At 38.6% G+C, this 23,313-nt stretch overlaps 1 protein-coding gene across 1 annotated transcript in view; it reads right to left on the reverse strand.

The window, feature by feature from the left end:
- CNTN3 (contactin 3) overlaps window positions 1–23,313 on the reverse strand; it is a 247,868-nt gene that overhangs the window by 91,136 nt on the left and 133,419 nt on the right. The window contains exons 4-6 of the mRNA XM_060766333.2: window positions 4,670–4,873; window positions 3,308–3,410; window positions 1,168–1,352 (exon numbers count right to left, since the gene is read on the reverse strand). Of these exons, the coding sequence (XP_060622316.2) occupies window positions 1,168–1,352; window positions 3,308–3,410; window positions 4,670–4,873 (492 nt within the window). The remainder of the gene's footprint in view (window positions 1–1,167; window positions 1,353–3,307; window positions 3,411–4,669; window positions 4,874–23,313) is intronic.

Here is a 23,313-nt window from a genome sequence, read left to right on the forward strand (position 1 = left end):
CTACAGAATTGTCAACTACCACTTAGCTTGCAAAACAGTTTGATATTAAGAAAGCAGAAATATGCTTCGTTGGCATTCGAGGGTATATACTTTAAAATGCACAAGAGGATCTTCTGCTGCTATGCATCTATTTGCTATATTACAGTGTATCTTCTCTCATATTAAGTTCCCTCAAAGCAATGATTATGTTTAGAGAATGCAAAGAAGGCAACATGCACACAAAATTCACAAAAGCCTGCAATAGAAGCCAGACTGCTGGAGTAATGAAAAAACAGCAACACCAAAGAAAAAAAAACCCAGACACAAAACAATACAGACAGTAAGTGTTGCTATTGGGAAACTATGACCTTTACATCAAAAGAGTAAAATGTCATCTTTAGATAGCCAAGTATTCGGTTGAAGTGTTAATTATTAGTTTGATGTACTTCTTCATACAGAATTCTATATATCTGAGAATCGGCTGAATCTGGTACAATGTGCTCCTGGCCATTGCCCCAATCTATAAATCCAGGTGAAAACTGAAATAGCCCTCAGACTTCTTCATATGTTTTTCTTTTAAAAATATACCATGAAAAGATTCAACCTTGAATGAAACAACAGCTGGGGAAGGCTACAACCCTATGCAGAGTAACTTGGTAACAAGCATGATTGAACTCAGGAGAAGTTCCCTTTAGGTATCTATTTGTTTCATACATGTAATTAAATTGTTCCTCCCAGTAGCTCCTCTTCCTCTTCTTGCAAATTGCTTCCCCTGGCAGTTGCCAGTGTTATTTCTTTCCCTCTGTCATATCTCTGTTCCAAATTCCATCTTTCAAGGCTGATAGCATGGAAATTGATCTATTTTAGGGTAATTAAATGTGTAGAATTATGTAGAGGAACATAATTGGATGGTGCTCCACTGCCCTCCTGCAGCCATTCTCCAAGAACTAATAAATTAATGTAGAGGGAGAGGGGTGCATCAACTAAAAGGTGGGATGAGGACATAGGAGGAGATATTGCATAATTCCACCTGGCAGGAAATTTTACTATGCCTTTCTGCCCTGCTGCATTAAAGATACAGAAGCCCTGCTCAACATTCAACCTCTTTGTAGAGATTTATTTGCCTTCTTAGAATGCAGTAGGAAGACCCTTGTTTTATAATACTTTTTTGGTTAAGCAATTTCTTACCATAATATGTGAGGCGTCCCCTTGCAATATTTTTTCCTCTTGAGTTTTCAGTAATGCACTCATAGAGGCCAGCATCTTCTTGTTGGAAATTGGGAATTTCAATCATCCCATTGGACTTCCTTAACATTACTTTGCTTGGAAAGGGGTTTCCATCTGTTCTTCTCCAGTTTATCCGAGGCACTGGGCTATAAGAACAAAATTAAATGAACACATTTTAATATTTTAAATAACTTTTTAATTACTAAAAGGAACATTACAAAAAATCAAAGGAGTTACATTTAAGAAAGTTTATGTTTGTAACATTTTTGAATAGCTTAATATGGTAATGATTTAGAGAGCTGACAACTTTTGGAGGATCTACTATGTGTTTATTAACAGTATTTGGTAATTCAGAACTTTCATCTTATTAAATAGTTCTAAATATATATTTATTGTGCTGTAAAATTTCTGTTTTGTGAGATCCTAGAGGCCTCCAGAAGTCTCAAAGGCCTAAATTCAATGTTAGCCCTAACTAGAATAGACCAGAATCAATAAAATGTGCATATATAGACCTACCAGGTTCTTTTATTTATTATTCCATAGGTCTACTCTGGCTGAAAAAAACAACCGAATGAAGATCTTGGTTATTTAATAAAAGTGACTATTTAATTGGTAAAAACTCAAGCAAATGCAATAAACAAAAATATTGATGAAATTTAGACTTAAATTAAGTACAGTGCAAAAGAAAGTGGTTCATTAAAAGGAATACTTTTGTCAAGATAGTTACAAGTTTTTAAATTCATAATCTAACATGACTGTAATTTACCATTCGCTATGAAGCTTTCCCAACAGTGCGCAGCTGGGGGGGGGGAAATTTGCCTCCTCCCCTGAAGAGAAAACAAGTTCCTGTGAAACTACTTGGAAGGGAGTGGAGCCAAGCCCTCTGCACTGGCCTCCCCTCTTCATTCTGGAGCCAAGCGTCAACCCACCACTCTTGCCTATTAAACAGTATATTAGGGTTGCCGTTAAGGGGCCAGGTTGACAACTCTCCTTATGCCTCACATGTGTTGAAGCAAACAGGTGAACATGACTTTTCCCCTCTTACTCTCTAAAAGGGTTTTTTTTTCGCCTACCTTATACTGTTACAGGGCAAATTGGGACGGTGTGGCATTAAATAGGTGATCACAGTAAACAGTTAGGAAAAGCTGAAATTTGGTGTATGCCCAAGGTACCCCCTTCAGGGGTGAAGGCCATTAACTAAAACACCCACTTAAGGTTCAATTTGATGAGGTGAGGGGAATTCTAATGGCCCAGGAATGGGGAGAGTCGGGTCTCAGATACCCTGGGAGGGACTTCTCCGACACATTTCCTTTAGAGGTTGCCTCAATTAGGTTCCCTAGGGACCCGGGTGTCTCACCCTAACTAGCCAAGGGGTAGGCTGGAGATGGACACTACCTTGGCTTTGCCACCACGTTCAGTATCCATAGAATTAGATCCAGACAAAATTCAATAGGTAACAATTTATAAAAGTTGCCCATTTTTAAACCCAAATATTGGTGTGTGGTCTCATTATTTTGGGGGTTGGCAGGCAAATACCTTTGCAGTATAGCTAAGGCATGATATATCAAAAAAAGTCATGTTCACCTGTTTGCTTCAACACATGTGAGGCATAAGGAGAGTTGTCAACATAAGAAGACATATAAATCCTGCCATTAAACTCAACATTCACCATAAAGATATGAAGAGGTCTTATAAACTGGGGCTGTATCTACCCTGTCATATAATGTCATTTAGAACTGCATTATATGGCCTGTTCAGACCTATATAATGCAGTTGGGTCAAACACAGTTACAAAACACCTGCATTCAAAAACCTAAACTTATCAGGATTTAACATAATGGGAGCTCTGTAACTGTGTTCAATAACCTGTTGTTAGGGAATGCTTTTCAGTCTTTTGTATTCAGTTTGCAAAGATGCAACTTATACTTAGGCGCTCAGGGGCATAGAGCAGAGTTTACAGCCATCCCTAACTCTAATCCCATTTTAACCCATTTTAGATGTTCAAATAAATGCCAGAATAAAGTTGAAGTTTTCACACTCTCCATTTATTCTAAAATCTAATTTTAAGTAACTGCAATATTTATAAAAATCAATCACTTACTTTCCAAGAGCAAAGCATTCCAATTTTACAGTTGAACCTTTGGCAGCAGGCAGTGTTTCAGGAAATTGCACTTCTATTTTGGGTTCATATTCTCCCATTACACCTGTTGCCCCAGAAAAGGAAAAGTTTTCTTAGAAAAAAAAAGCCAAGGTCTTGGAAACCTGTTGAGTAACTGTTGAAGTGACTGCTGCTTGGATTTCTGCTTTCATATACAAAATCCCCTAACTTGTTGGTTTACAAACAGAGGCCATCTACCATTCTGCGCAGGACCCATTCAGAACTTGGAAATAACAGCTTGCTGGTAATTAATTGATTCCCCCAGGATATAAGTTATAACTATATTGCATTTTAATAGTAAAACAACAAAAGATTAATTCTGTTCTTGAGCAGTAAAATAGTAAATGTTTACTTTTATATTTACAGGAGAGGGGCCTCACTAAAAGATGGAAAAGTGCTTCCTCCACTGACTGCAGTGCATGGGATGGTCTGTATAGGGAGACACGATTAGACAATCAGCCTGGACCCTTATATGGGAAGAGAATGCATTCGGTCACAAAGGCTAACTGCTTTTGACATTCAGATGTTTTCAAAATGTAAAAAATAATAATGTTTTTATTACTTTTAAAACACTTCAAAATAGTTACTTATTAGAAAATATATATACCAGTAATTAAAGATTATAGTAGTATCAACTCTTTTCCAAAGTGTGGACTGGCATGACTTTGATTCCAGTACTGGTGTTTCTCAGTATAAGAGAATGTAATGTAGAAATTAACCAAAAATAGTTTTGAGTCTTCTTTCCTTTTAAATCACATTACCACTGTCTCTTGTCTTGCACTCACACTCATATGGCACCCTCAGTATACCTATAACCATGAGCTCTCTTTTTTATCTTGTTCATATATGTAGAATGACTACCACCATAAATGCAGAGTGATAAATAGGTTATTGCAAGACCCACTGGATGTTGTATTTTTCTCTCTATATGTGTAGGCAGAGAAGGAAGGAATGCTGATTTTCTGACCCTTTACATGCAATGGAAAATACACCAGTTCCACATTACATTAATTTCTCCTCCAATCACTTGCTCCCCACCTTTTGTCCTGGTTAGTATGAGTCATTGGCTTCCTCCACTTTAAATTACCCCTCCATCACCTGAACGGATTGCAATTTCATAGTAAAAACATGTTTTTACATGTACACTTCATTATCATTATATATTCAAAACCTGCATCTTTACAAGGCAAAGAAGGACACATTCTAGCAATGAAGCTGTTCCACAAAATTATGCATGAAACAATAGCATTATTTTTAAAACATTCAAATCATATATGATTGCAATACAGAAAAGGATAAACCTACCATCAGTACGCAGTACTAAGGGTGTTGGCGAGCCAAGACTGTGGGAGTTTGTTATTGTACTTGTCACAACACATGTGTAATTGCCTACATCAGATGACTCAACTTTGGCTATGTAGAGGTGGCCGGTTTCCTGAGAAACAAATCGTCGGCTATCTTCTTGTACAAAAGAAGGGTATTCATTGAAGATCCAGGCATAAGAAAGTTCTGAAAATCAACAAGAGAATTTATAGGAGTAAGTTGGTGCAAATTCATCACAAAATTTCTTCTGCTCATAAGCAGTTGAATATGAAAATTATTTCATACTATAGTATTCTGGGAAACCATTCATAGATAGTCCAAAAAATTAGGAATAACCTGTCACCTGTTCACACAACATTTCAATGTATAAAAGGATGTGGGATTGGTGCCACTGTTATCTAGCCAATTTGATGCAGAATAGCATGAGGAGGTTTAATTCAGTAAGAATAGTATTATCTATGCAATTTAATTCTATAAATCAGCTTGTAGATGGAATTTGAGGTTGTGTGTAAAGAAGCTTTTCTAATAGAAGCTGGCATGTTGTCCTCATCCGAACTCATACAAGGTTATTTGCATATACTGTTAAGATGAAAAAAAAAACAAAGACTCTGCAGCTCCTATCAAAGCCAATTACAGTTTAATTATAATTTGACTGCTCTACCTAGTAATTAAAATACCCTGTCAAATCCCTAACTCTCCCCACTCAACCAATCATCAAATAATTTGCTCATGCATAATCTTGAAATCTACATATGTGCTTAAACAAAATATATAACAACAGAATAATAATATAATTTATTAGTTTTTGTACTGCTTTGGAAAGAAATGTCAGGGAGGGAGAAGAAATGTCCAATATGTAAAATAGTGAATAAAGTTATTTATTTATTTATTTATTTAAGGCATTTACACCCTGTCCTACTCACCCCTGGAGGGGGACTCAGGACAGCTTACAACAGGCAACAAATATATAATTAAAATATTACAATTAAAACAGCAATTAAACAATTATGAACATTCAATTTAAAAACAATCCACCAATTCAGAATTATGGTCCAGATCAGTCCATTGCTGGTCACTTAAAAACTATATCTTCCTAATTGCTATATTTACTGCTCAAATGCTTGATCCTACAGCCAGGTTTTGAATTTTTTACGAAAGGCCAGTAGGGAGGCGGGCAGATCTAATTTCATTGAAGAGGGTGTTCCACAGTCAAGGGGGCACTACAGAGAAGACACTGTCTCTTATCCCCACCAATTGCACCTGTGAAGAAGGTGGGACCGAGAGCAGGGCTTCCCTGGATGATCTTAATGTTTTCGGTGGTTTGTAGAGGGAAATACATTTGGACTGGTAAACTGGGATTCTTCCTGAAAGACAAGAGGGAGGGAGCTGACCTGATTCCATTGAGGAGGGAGTTCTATAGACAAGGGGCCCTCACTGAGAAGGCTCTGTCTCTCACCCCCACCAATCATGCTTGCAAAGGTGGCGGGATCAAGAGCAGTGCCTCCCCAGATGATCTTAACTTCTGAGGTGGATTGTAGAGGGAGATATGTTCAGACAGGTAAACTGGACCAAAATCATTTAGGGCTTTATAGGCTAAAACCAGCACCTTGAATTGTGCTCAGTAGCAGGCAGCCAGCCAGCCAATGGAGCTGGCATAACAGGGGGGTTGTATGTTTCCTGTACCTCGCTCAGGTGAGCAATCTGGCTGCCACCTGTTGGACTAACTGGAGCTTCCAAGCAGTCTTCCCCACATAAAGGCAACCCCACATAAAGTCCATTGAAGTAATCTATTTAGGATGTAGCAACAGCATAGACTACCACGGCCAAGTCAGACTTCTCAAGATTCGGGTGCAGCTGGCACACAAGTTTTAGTTGTGCAAAAGCTCCCCTGACCACTGCCGAGACCTGGAGTTCCAGGCTCAGCGATAAGTCTAGGATCACTCCCAAGTGAAAACCTGCGCCTTCAGAGGGAGTGTAACCCCATCCAGCAAAGGCTGAAACCCTATACCCTGTTTGGCGTTACGACTGACCAGGAAGACCGCTGTCTTGTCTGGATTCGATTTCAATTTGTTCGCCCTCATCCAGACTGTCACAGCTGTAAAGCACCAGTTCAGGACTTGAACAGCCTCCTTAGTAGCAGGTGGAAATGGGTGATAGAATTGAACATCATCTGTGTACAGATGACATAGAACTCCAAAACTCCAGATGATCTCTTCCAACAGTTTCATGCAGATGTTAAACAACATGGGAGACAATACCGAGCCCTGCGGGACTCCACAAGACAATGACCACGGGGTTGAGCAGGTGTCTCCCAACATCACCTTCTGGGAGCAACACTCCATGAAGGACTGAAGCCACTGCAGAACAGTACCTCCAAGTCACATTCCCATGAGGTGTCCCAGAAGGTTACCATGGTCAACAGTATCAAAGGCCAATGAGAGGTCCAGCAGAACCAGCAGGACCACTATATATTATAAAATATATTGTAATCTTTGTGGAATCTCTTTAACAGAGACATCAGAAGTGATAGCTTCTATACTTATGTTTAGTTTTTTTAAATTAAAGTCATTTCTTTGTCCTTTTTCAAAGTTACTCCATTCAAAAACTATTCAACTGCAACTGCAAACAAGGAGAATTTTTTTAACTTTTATTTCTTTCTTCTCATTTAAAAAGTTGTATCTTGCTTTGAATGGTTTTCAAGATACCAAACTATAATATACATTATATGATTTTATGATAGAAAACAAAAGCAATAAAACCCAAAGAAATGAACTGCAGTTTAATCTTTATAATGTGTTTGTCTTCTTCCTTGATGTAAGACTGTAACATTATTCCTTGATGTAAGACTGTAATAAGAAAAGAGCCTCTATCAAAAACGCATTCAAGAGATATTCACTTCTCCAACCATATTTGAGGTAGTGATAGATGAAAAACAGGAACTCTCCTGAAAATCTTAAAACCTGGGATGGTTTGTATGGCAAAATGCAGTCAAATTGTTATAGATGTTTTATTCCTGGGGTTATTCATTTATTTTGTATTGTTTTAAGGCATTGAATGTTTGCCATCTTTTGCTGGAAACCACTCTGAGCCCCTCGGGTAGATAGGGCAGGTTACAAATAAAGTTTTTTAACTAGCTAGTGGGTGTCCACATGTCACACTGAACCAGCCAAGGGACAGGAAAAAGTTTGCACAGCCCAGTAGTGCTGAACCTGGTTCAGTGCCACTAGACAGCCACACTTACCATTCCTATCATGCCTTCGGCTTAGCAGTGACCACTGGGCACAATATTACTGGTGGCTGTCACTCATTAAGTAACATGATAAGTGTTAGGGCAGATTATTCTGGTGCATCATGCGAATGCCACAAAATCTATTCACCCCCACCCTACCTCAGTGGCCCATGTAGATGGGCTCTATTTGATTTGTACTGAGTGATGAAGAGCAGTCAGAGAATGGTTTGCAACATGGCAGCCACATATTTCCAAAAACTAATCAGTGTCCACTTGTAGCGTTCTTAACAAGCTGAGCTTTCTAGCGCTCTCCAAAGGTATATCCACAGAGAGATATAGTAGTAATTCAAACAGAAAACTTAGACACTCTGAAATGCATGACTTATATTTTTGTGAAATCAAGTTTTAAGAGAGCATAATGAGATTTACTGTAATTATTCATAACATGATCCTTCACCATGCTTTCACTAAAAAAGCTAAATACTACATTTTGTCTACCATATTTACTTGTGCAAAAGTAAAAAAATGGACAAAAAATACTCCTCCTCCCCCCCCCCCCAAAAAAACCCCAAAACCCTTGAGTTTATGCATGGGTGATCATCAAAATGCTTTGTGCTTCATGCCATTTTGGGTGCTTGAAGTGCGAGTGGCAATTTTAAATAGGATATTCCTGCATAACCCCTGTGAGATATTATTATTATTATTATTATTATTATTATTATTATTATTATTATGACAGAGTGTAATGATTCTTACCTCGTAGGCCGAAAGAGAAGCCTAGAATATCAGTAAGCCGGCCGCCATTTTGGGAGTGTCAGCAAAGGAAGCAGACGTCTTGGGAGTGTAAAAAAAGAAGAGGGGAGGAGCTGAAACTCTCTTTTGATTGGTTAGGACAGGTGGGAGGAGTTGAGTGCTGAGAGGAAAGAGTGTGAGCTTGACAGAAAGAAGTGAGATTGATTTTGGGGTCTGAAAAAGAAGGATTGGTTTTGGGAACAGAAGAGGAGAGAGGTAGATTTTTGAGCTTAGCTTTTTCTGTCAGAGAGCATTTGTGACAGGCAAGGCTGCATTATTTGGCCAGTGAGGTCAAAGTAGTCGCCTGGGTGCTTGTGTGGGTTTTTACACAAGTCGTTCGCTCTCTGTGGTTAGGGTAGATTAGCTTATAGAAGACTCTGCTTAGAGTGTAGCTAATTGCTCTGTACACAACCTGGTTAGGTTAGTCTGGGGAACTCACTGCTACTGTGTTATTGTAGAGTGAGGAGTTTTACTCATATCTAAGTCAAGTAACCTGTTTGAAGTAACCATCAAGATTATTGTGCCTCAGTAACCATTTAAGCTTGTGTGCCTCATTAAAGAAGACAGTTGCTTGTTTGTTAATATCAATAAACATTTTCTCTAGTTCAACTTTTAAAGAAGCCTCAGTAGTGATTCATTCCTGTGAAAATATTTCTAGTTGTTTTATCATCTTTAATTCACAGTCATATCAAGGAGCTAAGGGAGGCCTGGTGGACAGGAAGAAGTTTACCTCAGGGAAATCAGCTTTAATATCCTGAAGTAATTTAGGTGGTGGCAGCGAATCTACCAAAGTACATACATGTTACCTCATGTACATATAAATGCTCTGTGCCAAGAATCATATTCCATCATATAGGTGTACAGTTGTGGGATTAGTATCAGTGATCCATTAAACTGATGACCAGCGGTGTGATATATTCTAAGGTATAATACCAAGATTACTTTATACAGAGCAAATGAGATATATATGCTGGATTTCGTATCACAAAATCACAAGTCAAATACTTCTCAAGCATTTAGGACTATGTGATGTATTTTTGAATGATGTGCACAGATCCAAGTAAGGTGGCCTTTCGCAGTTGACAGATCGTGAATTTGTCAATATTTATTGTTTTCAAATGCCAGATGAGATCTTTTGGCATGGCACCCAGTGTGCTGATGACCACTGGGACCACCTGTGGTGGTATATGCCAGAACCTTTGCAGTTTGATTTTGAGGTCCTGATAACAGCTGAGTTTTTTCTGTTGTTTTTTGTCAATTTGACTGTCACTTGGTATGACAACATAAATAATCCAAACTTTTTTTTCTTTTCCACAATCATGTTTATTGTGTTTCAAAACTTTGTCAGTCTGGATCTGAAAATCCCACAGTATTTTTGAATGTTCATTTGCCACTACCCTTGAAGGTTTATGATTCCACCAGTTTTTTAATACTGGCAAGTAGTACCTGTGACATAAGTTCCAATGAATCATTTGGACCACATAGTTGTGCCTCTGTTTGTAGTCTGTCTATGCAATTTTCTTGCAGGAGCTGAGGATATGATCAATGGTTTCATCAGCTTCCTTGCACAGACTGCATTTTGGGTCATCTGCTGATTTTTCAATCCTGAGTAATAGCAAAATCCAGAATTTTCTTGCTAAAATCTTTCCTCTATTGATGCACAATGTCAACTGATATACAAGTAATATAATTTATATTTCCCCTGGATTCACTGCAGATCTTTTAAGGAAACCATCAGAAGCAAATACAATAAGAATCTGGTGAAAAGGTGTAAACAATTTTTCTCTCTTCAGCATCTTTCTTGGGCACCCTATTAGAAAGACATGAGACAAGAGGTGTGTCTATGGTGGACAACAAAGAGAACCACTGGTCATCACCAACACACCATAGGATGTTCTAGCTTGTGAAAGACAGCATGAAGTAGAGGCTCATCTACTTTACAGTAAGTGCTATAACAGGTCCTTCATGTGGATCCATCACGTGATCCCAGAGCTTTATAAATCTTCTCAATTGTGGCCTTGTCATTATGGAGCTCCCTGCCATGGGAAATGCATTTGGCTCATTGCCTGTTTTTAAACGGGCTCTAAAGATTTTGTTGTTTACATCTGATTTTAGCTGATTAATGATGCTGGACCATGCTCTTAACTTTTAATTTTAACTCCTGCTGCTATTTTACAACTGAATTGAATAGTGTTGACATGGTTATTATTGTGAATATTGTATTTTACCTTTTTAATGTGCTTTATGATTACATTTATTGTTACCACTTTGAGATGGTAGCTCAACCCTGAAAGATGTTAAACAACTATTTAAAGAAATAAAATAAACCAGCAGATTCAATTGTCCCCAGAAAACTATTGGCATTTAATGCCAAACCTGAATATTGTGGAATAATATTGCAAAACCGTTTCTGTTTATGATGGGATAGAACTAATGCAAGCGATGTAATTCATAAAATACACTCTTCGCATTCTTGCCTTTCCCACAGTCTAAACCAGGTAGTTTCTGGCAGTGAGTGTAGAGGGGCTTTTACCAGGCCAGTAATACTGTACTAATGTCACCAAAACAGAACTGCATTTACAGATAACAATAAATTTTAAATGCATTTCAGTAAGAGTTTGTGAACAGGCAAGCTGTCTCTTCGTTTAACTTAATCTTAGCATTCCACGTTCATGTTTTTTTTGTTGGGACAAGGAATAAAAAAATATTGCTTAGATAGTCAAGTTTTTAATCAATATGTGAAAACAGCCATTGACAGCCAAACAGTATGGCCTCTGCTTGTAATTTTTAGGGATAAAGTAAAAGCACAACATCTTATTTTATATGTAGTCTGAGGCACCAATATTCAGTTAGGAAAGGATGGGAAATAAATTATGGTGATATGGTGTCTTCTTATCAGATATGTCTTGCTGTTCAAAGCCTACACTGATAACAGCTGGAAGCATGCCTTCATGCTCTTGACAGGCAAATTTCACTTTAAAAAAACTATCTTAGAGATTTAAGTTTCCTGTTATTTAACTTTCAGCCAAACTACAATGGTTTTTATTATCTACTAGGCCAGACAGCTCAGGCCAAATGTCTGTGAGTTCCAGAATTCACATTATTGCATTAGTACCCTTTTGACTGTATGGCATCAACTCTTTATGCCACCAACTGGAAGTATTGTACTAGTCTTCATGGCTAGTAACCATGGCTAGTAATAATAGGATTCACTTTGAGAGCAATCGTCTTGAAAAACTGCATTGCATAAAACAAAGTACAGTGTTCCCTCATTATATTGCGGTTCGCTTATTGCGGACTTGCTGTTTTGCAGGTTAGCAATAAATGTTGGGGGGAGCTGCGGTGGGGAGGAGGAAGAGGTGGAGAGGAGGGGGAGCCAGGCACTAGGCCTTACCCTGGGGCTTGTCTCCGCCCACTTGGCAGCGACATGGTCCTCTTCGCCGGGTCTGCTGCTTGCCTCCTTGGAAGCCCCTTGGGCTCCATTGATGGAACTGCCAGGCTGGGCTGAGCCCAAGGAACCTCTGCACCGGGACTGTGGTGCAGCTGGCAGGGAGTCAGCTGCATTAAAATCACTACTGACCGAAAGGTCATGAGTTCAAACCCAGCCTGGGTTGGAGTGAGTTTCCAACCAAAATTGTGTAGCTTGTTGTTGACCTTTGCAGCCCGAAAGACAGTTGCATCTGTCAAGTAGGAAATTTAGGTACCACTTATGCGGGGAAGCTAATTTAACTGATTTACGAGGCCATAAAAAGTCTCCAGGAAGTATGCAAAGAATGAGGAAGCAACTGGTGGCCAGAAGCTGGAATGTTAAATAGCCTCTGAGTGTCTGTCTATATATGTTGTGTGTCCATGGCATTGAATGTTTGCCATGTATATGTACATTGCAATCTGCTCTGAGTCCCCTGCAGGGTGAGAAGGGCGGAATATAAATACTGTAAATAAATAATAATAAATAAATTTCAGTAAAAGGAAGCAGATCTCATGAGCATGAAGTCTGGGCCTTCCTAGATGAAGGGAATTGCATAGACTGGCAGTGTGGATGCTAACCTGCATGCAAATTCACTCTGCATTGCAGGTAGGCATTTTATCCAAATAAATGCACGCAGGAGTACAAATTTAATCTTCTGTTTATTTTATATGTCCATTGATCCTTTCAGAAAAACGGCACTCTGTGTTCCTTCTATAACCCACAGCAAAAATTTAATTTTATACTGACAGAATCAAGACCAAATTGTATTATTTCCCAAATAAATATGTATTGAGCAACTTGTTGTGTGATTCTTGTTTCCTCCATTTCCCCCTTTCTGGCAATAGTACTTTAAGGGAAATAACATTTCCTTTGTCACACATTTTTAGTTGACTTTTCCATCAACCTTAGAAGTAATACTTCCCAATAATATTGTGGGAGATACAATTCCACCACCTCAGCTAGACAAATTTTAATTTTCTTCACACCATAAAAAGCAGACAGCATGGGGATTTAACACATATTATTCAACTGTATTGTTTTGTGAAGCCCTCTTTTACTACTTTTGTTTTTGTTTTGCTAATTTATTGTTTATTATAACCTGTTCTTCCTCTGGGAATCTCAAAGTGACATCTTTGGATTTTCAGGCAGTGTTCCATCCAGTCACTGATAGGTGGAGAACTACTTAATTTAATAATGAAAGAATCCCATTTGAGTTATTGTAATTTGTAAAGCTTCCTTTAAAACTGATACACAATTGCATTTCTGAAATGGAAAACTGCAGCCAAACTGCTAAATGAAACTTTATATTAGGACCTGACTCTTTCAGTGGTTTCAACTTATAACTTACTGGTTTTCCTTTAAATGTTTTGGTTTTATTTTGCTCTTTTATTATCCATCATATTTTATTATTTTATTGCACCCAAATCTACTTAGACTTAGAGTACATCCATTGAAATAAACAGAATGGGAAGACTAACTTAATTTTAATTGATTTCAATGACTCTACAATGGTTTATCCCCACTATACTTTGTATCTTTTGAAGTTTTAATGCTGCTAGACATAATGTGTGAGAAGTCAGGATACAATTCATTTCAAACGACGTCAACAAAATAAAGCAATTTTGCTTTTTTATCTCCCTTTTAAATTGAATGTGCATTATACTAATTGAATGTGTATTATACTAGATCAACAGCTTCAAACTACAGTCAGAGTTGAATTCTGTCATGCACAGGTTAAATATTCTATACTATACAAATCCACATGGGTGATCATAAAATGCTACTGGAAGACCCAGCCAGAGTGAACTCATTGAGCAAATGGAATTTACATACATTTCAATATATTATACAACATGCATGGGCAAACTTCAGCCCTCCAAGTGTTTTGGACTTTAACTTCCACAATTTCTAACAGCCAGTACAACAATAAATGTAGTGTATGGAATCTAATAGGAATCACCAATAATATTTAGATAATGTTGCCAAATATGTATTATCTAATGGAATTTGGTGTGAAACAAACTTTAAGTATTGCAGCTCCTATCAGTTGAACTTTCTTTCGAATCAAATGTGAAATCACCCCCAGCCCTAATTTCTAAGCTACTTATAAACTAACTTGCCCAAATCTGTCATCACAAGGACATATTGTATTACAAAAGACTTACTGATAAGCAACCAAACATTTATGAGCACTATCAGCTGATATGGTGACTCATAGCTGATTGTGCACTCTAGGTGCAGTGATAGAGCTAAGCTTGGCAATAGATATCTTCAAGCTTTCACTGTGCCTATCTAAAATCTTTTGCTGCACTCCTATCAGTATTCTCTTTTATACTGTAAATTAATAAGATTTTTATCCTGTCCTTTTTATCATCTCAGGGTGACATATGTACTTCTAGTCCTTTGTTTTATCTTTACAACAACCCTGTGACTTGAGTTGTTAGAAGGACTGGTCCAAAATAATCATATGGACATTACATTGCTTGGATTCTAGTGTTTTATCCATTTTACTATATTACATTCCCTGTATGTTCATCTGCTTAATTTTTTAAAAAACATATTGGTATATTGTATGGTTTTAGTATCACCCTATTCATGGACAACAGTTATTTTCATGCTGCTGGGTCTCTCTACTTACTCATTTCATAAATTGGCTAGATTGGTAGTTTATACTGTTACATGAATGATCATAGTATCTTCACAATGTGGAATGAGATTTTGCAGCATCTTAGAGACAAATTGAGGGAAAGAGGTTAGTAGCTAGCTAGACAAAATGAAATGCTATAGAAATGCAAAAGAAGCAAGGTGACAAATTCAGTTATAACTATTGTCATTGAGGAACAAAAGCAAGAAGGAATATGTTACCTAAAGCCATGGTGAGTGGATAACCATATGAATGGTGCAGAAAATTAATGGAATGTGGTACCCTCATGAGGCTGGAGTGTTATGATTTGTGAAGTGTGTCTGGAAACCATTGTCTCTATTCAACAGATTGTCAATGGCTGGAGTTTGTGGATATAGGCCAATTATGCAGTTTCTCTTTCCTTCATAGTTTTCTTTTTTGTTTTGTTCAAGGACAGTTGTTCTGAGGTCAGAGATGGAATGCCCAAGAAGACTGAAGAGTTCTGCAATAGCTTTTTTTGTATCCCCATTCTTAATGTTTGATATGTGTCAATTTATCCTCTGGCATAAAGACCGCCTTGTTTGCCCAATGTAGAGTACTGAAGGGCATTCTTGACAGACAACGGAATACATTGCATTAGAAGATGAGAAGAGGATTAACTTCTTATATTGTGATAACATTTTCTGTACAGACGTGTAGACAGAAGTGGAATCTGAGTTTGTAGCAAAGTCTTATACATGTTTCCTTATCTGTGTTGTGTGTCTTCTTGTCTATAAGTAACAGTTTGAGATTGGGAGGCTGTCTGTGTGCAAGTAAAAGGCTTGTCACCAAGAGCATTTGAGAGAGAAGCATTATTGTGCCAAATGCATTGTATTTCATCAATGATATCTCTGAGTGGTCTCAATTGTGGGCTGTATCTGACCACTACAGGGATTCAGCTATTACTTGTGTTCAATCTGTTATGTACAGTAATTGATTAATCCTAGGTACAGATCTTGCCTTATTTTTGTTTTTTTTAGACTTCATATGGTACGTACTGCATATTTAGGAATGCTCATCATATTTCCATGAGTTTAGAATCCCCGAGGAACATCTACACTGACACTTTATCCCAAAGGATGCTGCCTGATGCATTGAACTTATTCAAGTTAACACAGTCGTGAACTTCATTTTAAAAAGCGTTGAGTAGCTCCATATTTTATCTGAGAATCTTAAGTAATCTGTGATTTAAGGCCAGTGTAAACAGTTCAACCAGTTCTAAGATGGAACTAGCTGCAACTATTTACAAGAACATCCTATATTTCCCGAGTGCGGGGTCAAAGGATGGTACTCACTTCCCTACTGCCCCCATTCCTATGATAGCAGCAGCCACTGGGAGCAACATGGCACGTGTCCATCTCTCCTCACTTAGAGCAATGTCAGATGAGATGTCAGAGAAGGGAAGAGGCAAAGGAGGAGGTACTTAATGTGTGCCAAATTTCTATAATTTTGCAATGTGGATACAGCCTTAGTTACATTATATCTTCATTATTATACTGAAAACTAATAGATAAAACTTTGAAGAGTGTAAAGAAACAACATTTACTCTGGAATCAAGCAGTGTAATTTTTAATGCATGTTGTAATGAACTCATATCTTTGTTTCGTAGGCCGCAGCCTGGGAGTCTGTGAGCTGGCCTCCATGTTGAGAAGGCAGCTCAGGATGGCTGACATGCTGGTAAAGGCAGAGAGGCAAGGGGAGGAGTCAGCTAACTCCCGATTGATTCAGACCCCAAGGGGAGGAGTTGAAGGAGAGTGAAAAAGAGGCTGTCATTTCTGACAGGAGGGGGAGAGAAGGATTTGATCTAGGAGAGAAAGGATTAGGATTTCAGACAGGGAGAAGAGAGTTTCTGAGTGAGCTAGGAATTAGACTGTTAGGGAATAATAAAGAGCAAGGGCTTCTGTGTAGTTTGACTAGGGCAGTCAAAGGGAAGACTTGTTTACTTGTATTAGGACAGAATACAAGTGGGTTTATTTCCCTAAAGTTCAGAGTAGACTAGTGGAAACCTAGATACCCTGGAGAGCAGCCAGGGGCGGCTGGTCCAAAGACTCGCACTGTTACATGTTACAGGATAGTGTGAGGAAAGTAGCTCACGTTAACGAAAAGTTACTCCTTCTAAAGAAACCATTTGCTTGATAAGTCTGTGCTTCAGAAACAAACTACGCGTTGTACCTCTCAGTAATGAGTTGTTTGCTTCAAATACTTCAATAAACCTGTTCTCTCGTTTACTGTTAATCTGCCTCAGCCTTGTTTTATCATATAAAGTTAGATCCAGTCAGCCTCCACATCTCTACAGTTCAGTCGACAGAAAGGGAGCCAAAAGGAAGAGCCGGTGTGTAGGAACATTTTACCTCAAGTACTACAATAAGACAATTCCTCAAACTGTAATTTGAGGTGGTGGCAGCAAACCTACTATTACACACACACCGTTCTCTCTCATCACCTATAATTTCCCTCGTTCATTTTATTACACATGTGTAGAAGGGCCCTGAATACTAGGGCCCTTCTACACATGCATTAAAATGCAAGAGGATGTGAGTTAAAAGGGGTGTGTGTGGCTAAACAACATTTAGTCAAAGTGCAGGAGGCATCAGGAGGAATCGGGTTAAGGGCTGGAAAACAAGTGATTAAAAGGTGGACTTTAAACCCAATTCTCCCTGAGAAACACACACATTTCAGCAGGCATGGAAAACACATGCTTTCCCTCCCTCCCCTCTCCCCTTGCCCCAATGTGGACTCCTTCAGAGCATGTGTGTTTCTGAAAATCCCGAAACAGCTGATCAACTGTCATATGGAGACACAGGTGGTTCAGGTTAGCACACAACTCTCTCAAATTCTGTTTTTGCTCTTTGTGATGTCAAACAGAGCTTAAATTAACAATTAGGGGAACACAGAGTTCTGAGGGATTTTTTTAAAAAAAAAACAATTGCTTTGTTATGCACTGGACCTCATATGCGCATCTCTAGGGTGATTTGTTTTTTAAAAAACCTTCCACTGGATGTCCCTCGTCCACCCTCCATTTTAATCTGCTTCCAAAAAAAGCTGTGAAGATGTTGACTCTACAGGGGGATTGACAGGTCTGTGTTTGGACTCCCTTTGAGGTCTCACATTTTAAAAACCCACTTCTTTATTCCATGTATTGGTGCTGTCTGAAAGTGCTCCTAGTCATGACCTTAATTCCCCCAGTCATTTATGACCAGAATATTTCAAGACTCACTTCTTCCAATATGAACCTGCCTGAGACAATCTGTATGTCTCAAGGGCTAAGGAGACCACGTATTCTTGTGACATAGGCTTTTGGTGATTGTGCTTAGACTCTAGAAATCCCTCCCAAACTATGTTCATCTCTCACATTATTAGTAACTTTTTGGAAATTAGTAAAGAATTTTCTTCTGGGTAAGTAGAAAAGACTCATAGCAGATTATCTATTCACAGGTTTGATTAACAATTGTTTTTAAACAAATGAACAATTAGTTTTCTTGCTAGTGTTTGTTCTGCTGTTGCTGTTTTGCATTTTATGCTTTTAGTTGTTAAGAATTTCTTGTAAGCTACCTAGAATTCATCAGAAAATAAGTAGGACATAAATGTTTTTAAAATGAAGTAATTATGTTACTGATTAATGGGATATCATCATAATAAACATTCCTCTGTAAACCAACTCAAGACAATGTCACGACATTAGTAACTCTGCTAATCTCTATAAAGACTATGTAGCAATTCCATTTTATTAAAGTGCAAAACAAAAAACCAAGTTTTTCCTAAATCATACTAATAGAAATATGGCTGAAAAATATGATTTAAACTTAAACATTTTTACCTTTGGAAAATTTACACAGCAATATAGTTAAAAATGCAGATCAACCTTGACAGTTCTTGTGCTTGCAGAGCCACCCACTTGTTTACTCTTCCATTAACATCTAATTAAAAAACTCAGCAGATGTTTTCTTGATTAATATGATAAGAACTGTGACACTAATGGGTGAAATAAGTAGTGTGACATTTTTGAAAACTTACTGCAACCTGCAGAAGCACACAAATTGAGAGAACAGGATTGATCTTCTTCTTTGTTTCTTCTGTCTGAGCACATAGGCAAAGTAACCATCCTTTTGATGCCTACAAATGGAGGTTCCTTCTTTGGAGACTTTTAAATCGAGGCTGGATGGCCATATGTCAGGATGCTTTGAATGTGATTTTCCTGCTCCTTGGAAAGGGATTGGATTGGATGGCCCACAAGGTCTCTCCCAACTCTATGATTTTATAAAATGGGCTGGCAGTTGGTAGAGATGTAAAGGAATCAACAGTCTGACTGCAGAATTTTGAGCTAGCTTAAATATCTAAATAATTTCCAAAAGCAGTTCCAAGTACACAGATTCACATTTATCCAAACAGGATATATCTCTGGCATGTGTCATCACATGTCAGATATCCAGGAATAGACATAAGTGGGGCAGTATTATAATATGAACTGCTGACCACCACAAAACATCTGGGCATGCTAATGCAGATAATTGTTTGTTAATTTGCTACCATTGGTAGAACACATAATTTATTCAGTTTTCCCCCTGCTTCAGTTTTTTTAAAAATGTTCACACCATGGTGAGAAGTTACTAATTTTCTTAATAACAGTTTGAGGGAACATATGGTTGCCAAATTCACTGACCAGTGATGACACGCCTCTGGTGCTGTCGGATGTAGGGCTGATAACTGGTGTGTCCTTTTTCAGTGCCTCACTATGCTCTTTTTGTTCCCATTGGTGGCAACAATGTCAATGGTGGAATCTACTCTGAATATGTCAGATGTGGAAAAGCATGGGAAGCAGTACCACCTGAGACTCTCTAATCCACTGACATATGAGTAGATAAGGCAATGGAAGTAGCCTCATCTACTCATCTGCTACATCCCATGGACAAGTGGCAGTTCTAAGACACCTTGTTGAGGGAGATCTCTGCAGTGAGTCAGAAGCAGTGACAGGTGACATGGGCTTCCTTTTTGAGCAAGGAGGGGAAAAATGGGATTCCTCTATGTACATCTTTAATCTCTCCACCATCTCATCTTTCTCTACCATATTGAGGCAAATGCCCCCTCTCATCAGTCATGCTTGTCTCCTCCTTCTCCTCCTCTCCCCCCTACTCCTTGGCCCCTTTCCAAATCAACAACAAAAAAGAGACTAATCTGTGTGTGGTGGGCTGGTTTCTATAGGGGTTTAAAGAGGAGATGTGATGATACATCTTCTCAATGCAGGAAATCAGGAAAGGTGCTTTTTATTGGACCTGAGGTTTATTGGCTCCTGATAAAACAATTTTTCCCCTGTCTTTTTTCAATATTTTTTCTGGGCCCTTCTACACAGAACAAAATGCACAGGGAACCATGTTTTCTCTGGTTCTCTGCACATTTGCTGCCCACACAGGGGGACAAAACTTCAGCTTTTTGTGCTGATGGGGTGGCCAGACACCCACCCATGCTAAACCACCATCAGCACACATGGGCCTGGAGAAGGAAGGAAGAATTCCCCCTCCAGACCTCCGTGAGTCATTTAGACCTGACATAAAGACCTTAGACTCCTCCAGACTTGCTAAGGAAACTTTTAAAAATGTTTAAAAGTATAAAAAAGTGTGAGGGAGGACAGGGGGCCAAGTGGCCATGTGCACCCTCACACAGAGGAGAGATGCTTGCTGGAGGTCCATACTGTATTTCTGATTATTTAATGATACAAATAGAAACTAAATAGCTCCAAGATTGTCTGCCTCCTTTTCTCTTTTGTGATTTTTCAATGGCAACAATAATTTCTTTGAGAGGGTCATAGCCAACACTGTGTTCAGCCAACATCTTATTGACAAACTGGGCTAGCTTCCATTTTTTGTCTATTTCTGCTCTAGCAGCTGTCAGCAAACCCCTAGAAGATCTTTCTGTACTAAATGTTCATTGTGATAATGGAAAGCATATATCCAAATGGTCCTAAAATGTCCCATTTTATTATGGTTCATTTTCACTGTCAACAGTCTGTCATATTAAACAAATCCAAAACACCGTATTTACTGTTTTTACCAACCTACAGACTGATGGATTTTCTCAGAATTATAAAGAGGGAAAGTCAGTGGGTGGGGGGGGGGGTTTCAGTGCCATCAGTGAGGGATACTCAAAATTTTGACTAGCGCTACCACTTCTGAAAAAGAAATTGCAGATATGGAAAAATTATACTTATTTCTTTCACTTTAACAAAAAGTGATCATACTTCAAATCTGGGTCCCAGTCTTTCCACTTCTACACATTATAGCCTTTCTTTATTTTTCATGTAAGCACCCATAGTTTTGATTTGAGATGAAGTAAAATACAGATCTAAGATTCGTAGGGTAAGCCTACCTTGATTTATGTGAGAATAACATACAATATGTATAATACTTTTTTCTGGTTTTACTAGGGGTGTGTCTAAACTGGCCCTGTACCCTGGTTTCAACTAGAAATTCCTCCTGGATGTCCAGATGATGTCCAGGGTTTCCATTTGGCATCTTGGGGTAAAACTGTTCTTAGGACTTCTTCACACTTGCTGCCGGAATCACTGTGTATTGTTGCAAAATATGGTGATCCTGGTGGTGCCCATGCAGGGGATGCGGGCACTTGCCAAAGTTTCCCACCTGCCTCATCACACAGAGAAGAAGTCTTCTTGAGCTGGCTCAGCCCATCTTTCCTAATGGAAAGTAAGCATTTTTGCGGTGGCAGCAGAGTGTTTGCAGCATTTCAGCCACAGAGCCACCCTGGAAGTACTTTTCCATGGCTGAAGTAAAAAAAAAAACCTAAAGCTTCTGCCAAATTTTGGACTGTGTGCAGAGGTCCTTAATCTGCATTAGGGAAAGTCAGGGAATGCTCTGGAGTTTCAGTAAAATGCTGGTGCAGCCCTACACTCTGGGTTAGTATAGATAAAGAAAATCTAATAAACTACTGTCCAATCAACTTGACTTCAATAACAAGAAGGAAAAATTGGAACCAGTTATACTGTAGGAAAGTATCTTGATTAATATGAACCAGTATAATCAATATGAATCAGCATGGGTTTGTCAAGAACAAAGATCAATTTTTCTCTCTCCCTCCCTCCCTCCCTCCCTCCCTCCCTCTCACACACAGAATAGCTAGTTAATTAGCTAGCTAAGGTCACTAATTGAATAAATGACTGAAATGCTGTGGATATTGTTTATCTGGATTCCAATATTAAAAAAGGTCTCCCAGAATATTTTCATTACCTAACTGATTAAATGTGGAAAAGATGGAAACACTGTGAAATGTATTCATAATTGGTTGGAAATCTATAGTCAAAACTCATCAACAAGGAAGGAGCTCTCAAGTGGAGTGCCTCTGGGTTCTGTTTCAGGGCCATTGCTCTAACATTTTCATAACTGACTTAAGGCAAGTCTGCTTAATTTTGCCAAAGTGTCATGGCAACCACGTGCACCTGGCTGAACTCGTTGTAGTGCTACTCTGGCTTCCAGACTGTCCTGCCACATCAGACTATCACTTCATCCTCTGTGTCACCACTGCCACTCCTTATTAGTTACAGAGCACAGTGCAAAATCCTGTCCTTTGCCTTTTGTGTCTGTTATCTCGTAACAGGGTCTCCCTGTGTGGCCAGCAAGGAGAGGCTGTCAAAAACTATACCAGAAAACAGAAGACAACAGTGATGAAGGATCTCATCACACAAGGATTTAAACAGTAGGTAAAGTGTGTTTGCCTGCTTTCAATCATGTGGCTGTCTCTGCTGAATTCTGAAGGTTTTAAGTTAAGGGAAGGGCCTTTGAAATTTCAGCCAGAGAGGTCCTTGGCCACACTAAACTACAAGCCACAGAATTCTCCAGAGGCAATTACTGGATTGAATGTAGGTGCACATACTTTATCTACTCTTTAAAATGCTGGTGTGATGAGGCACTTAGTAACTCTAAAAGGTAATTAATGCTTTCTCAAGAGAGAGGATGATGCAATAAACACCAGCAAATATATTGTACATCTGTTACTTAGAAAACCCACTGAGAGATTTTTAACATTATCATTCACTCCTTTGTACTTCTTTTTTTTTGGGGGGGGGTGGAGGGGGTAGAACTTGGAGGATCTCAGGGCTGATTGCTCTGAGTGCTTTCAGAGATAAGATCCTATTCTAGATCCTTTTCAAACTAGCTTAAGTCTTGGATTTGGTACTGTGATTTGGCACTACATCTGTGTTCTGAGATGGAGAATGTTTTTCTTCTTGCTATCCTCACAAAAATAATATGGGGAAGTTAACCTGAGAAAACATTTCTTGAACTCATACTGAGCAGCAAATTATATGTGAATATAGTTCAGGGGAGATAGCATTGAAATTAACTTTCAAATTAACTGTTTGCAGAGTTGTTTCCTTGCACTTATGTTATTCTGACAAAAAAATGCCCAAAATTGATATTTAATTTAGAAACACAAGAATCCAGATTTGATATATTTGTGACCCTAACAAA

The sequence above is a fragment of the Anolis sagrei genome, chromosome 2, assembly GCF_037176765.1.
Source record: "Anolis sagrei isolate rAnoSag1 chromosome 2, rAnoSag1.mat, whole genome shotgun sequence".
Taxonomy (NCBI): Eukaryota; Metazoa; Chordata; class Lepidosauria; order Squamata; family Dactyloidae; genus Anolis; species Anolis sagrei.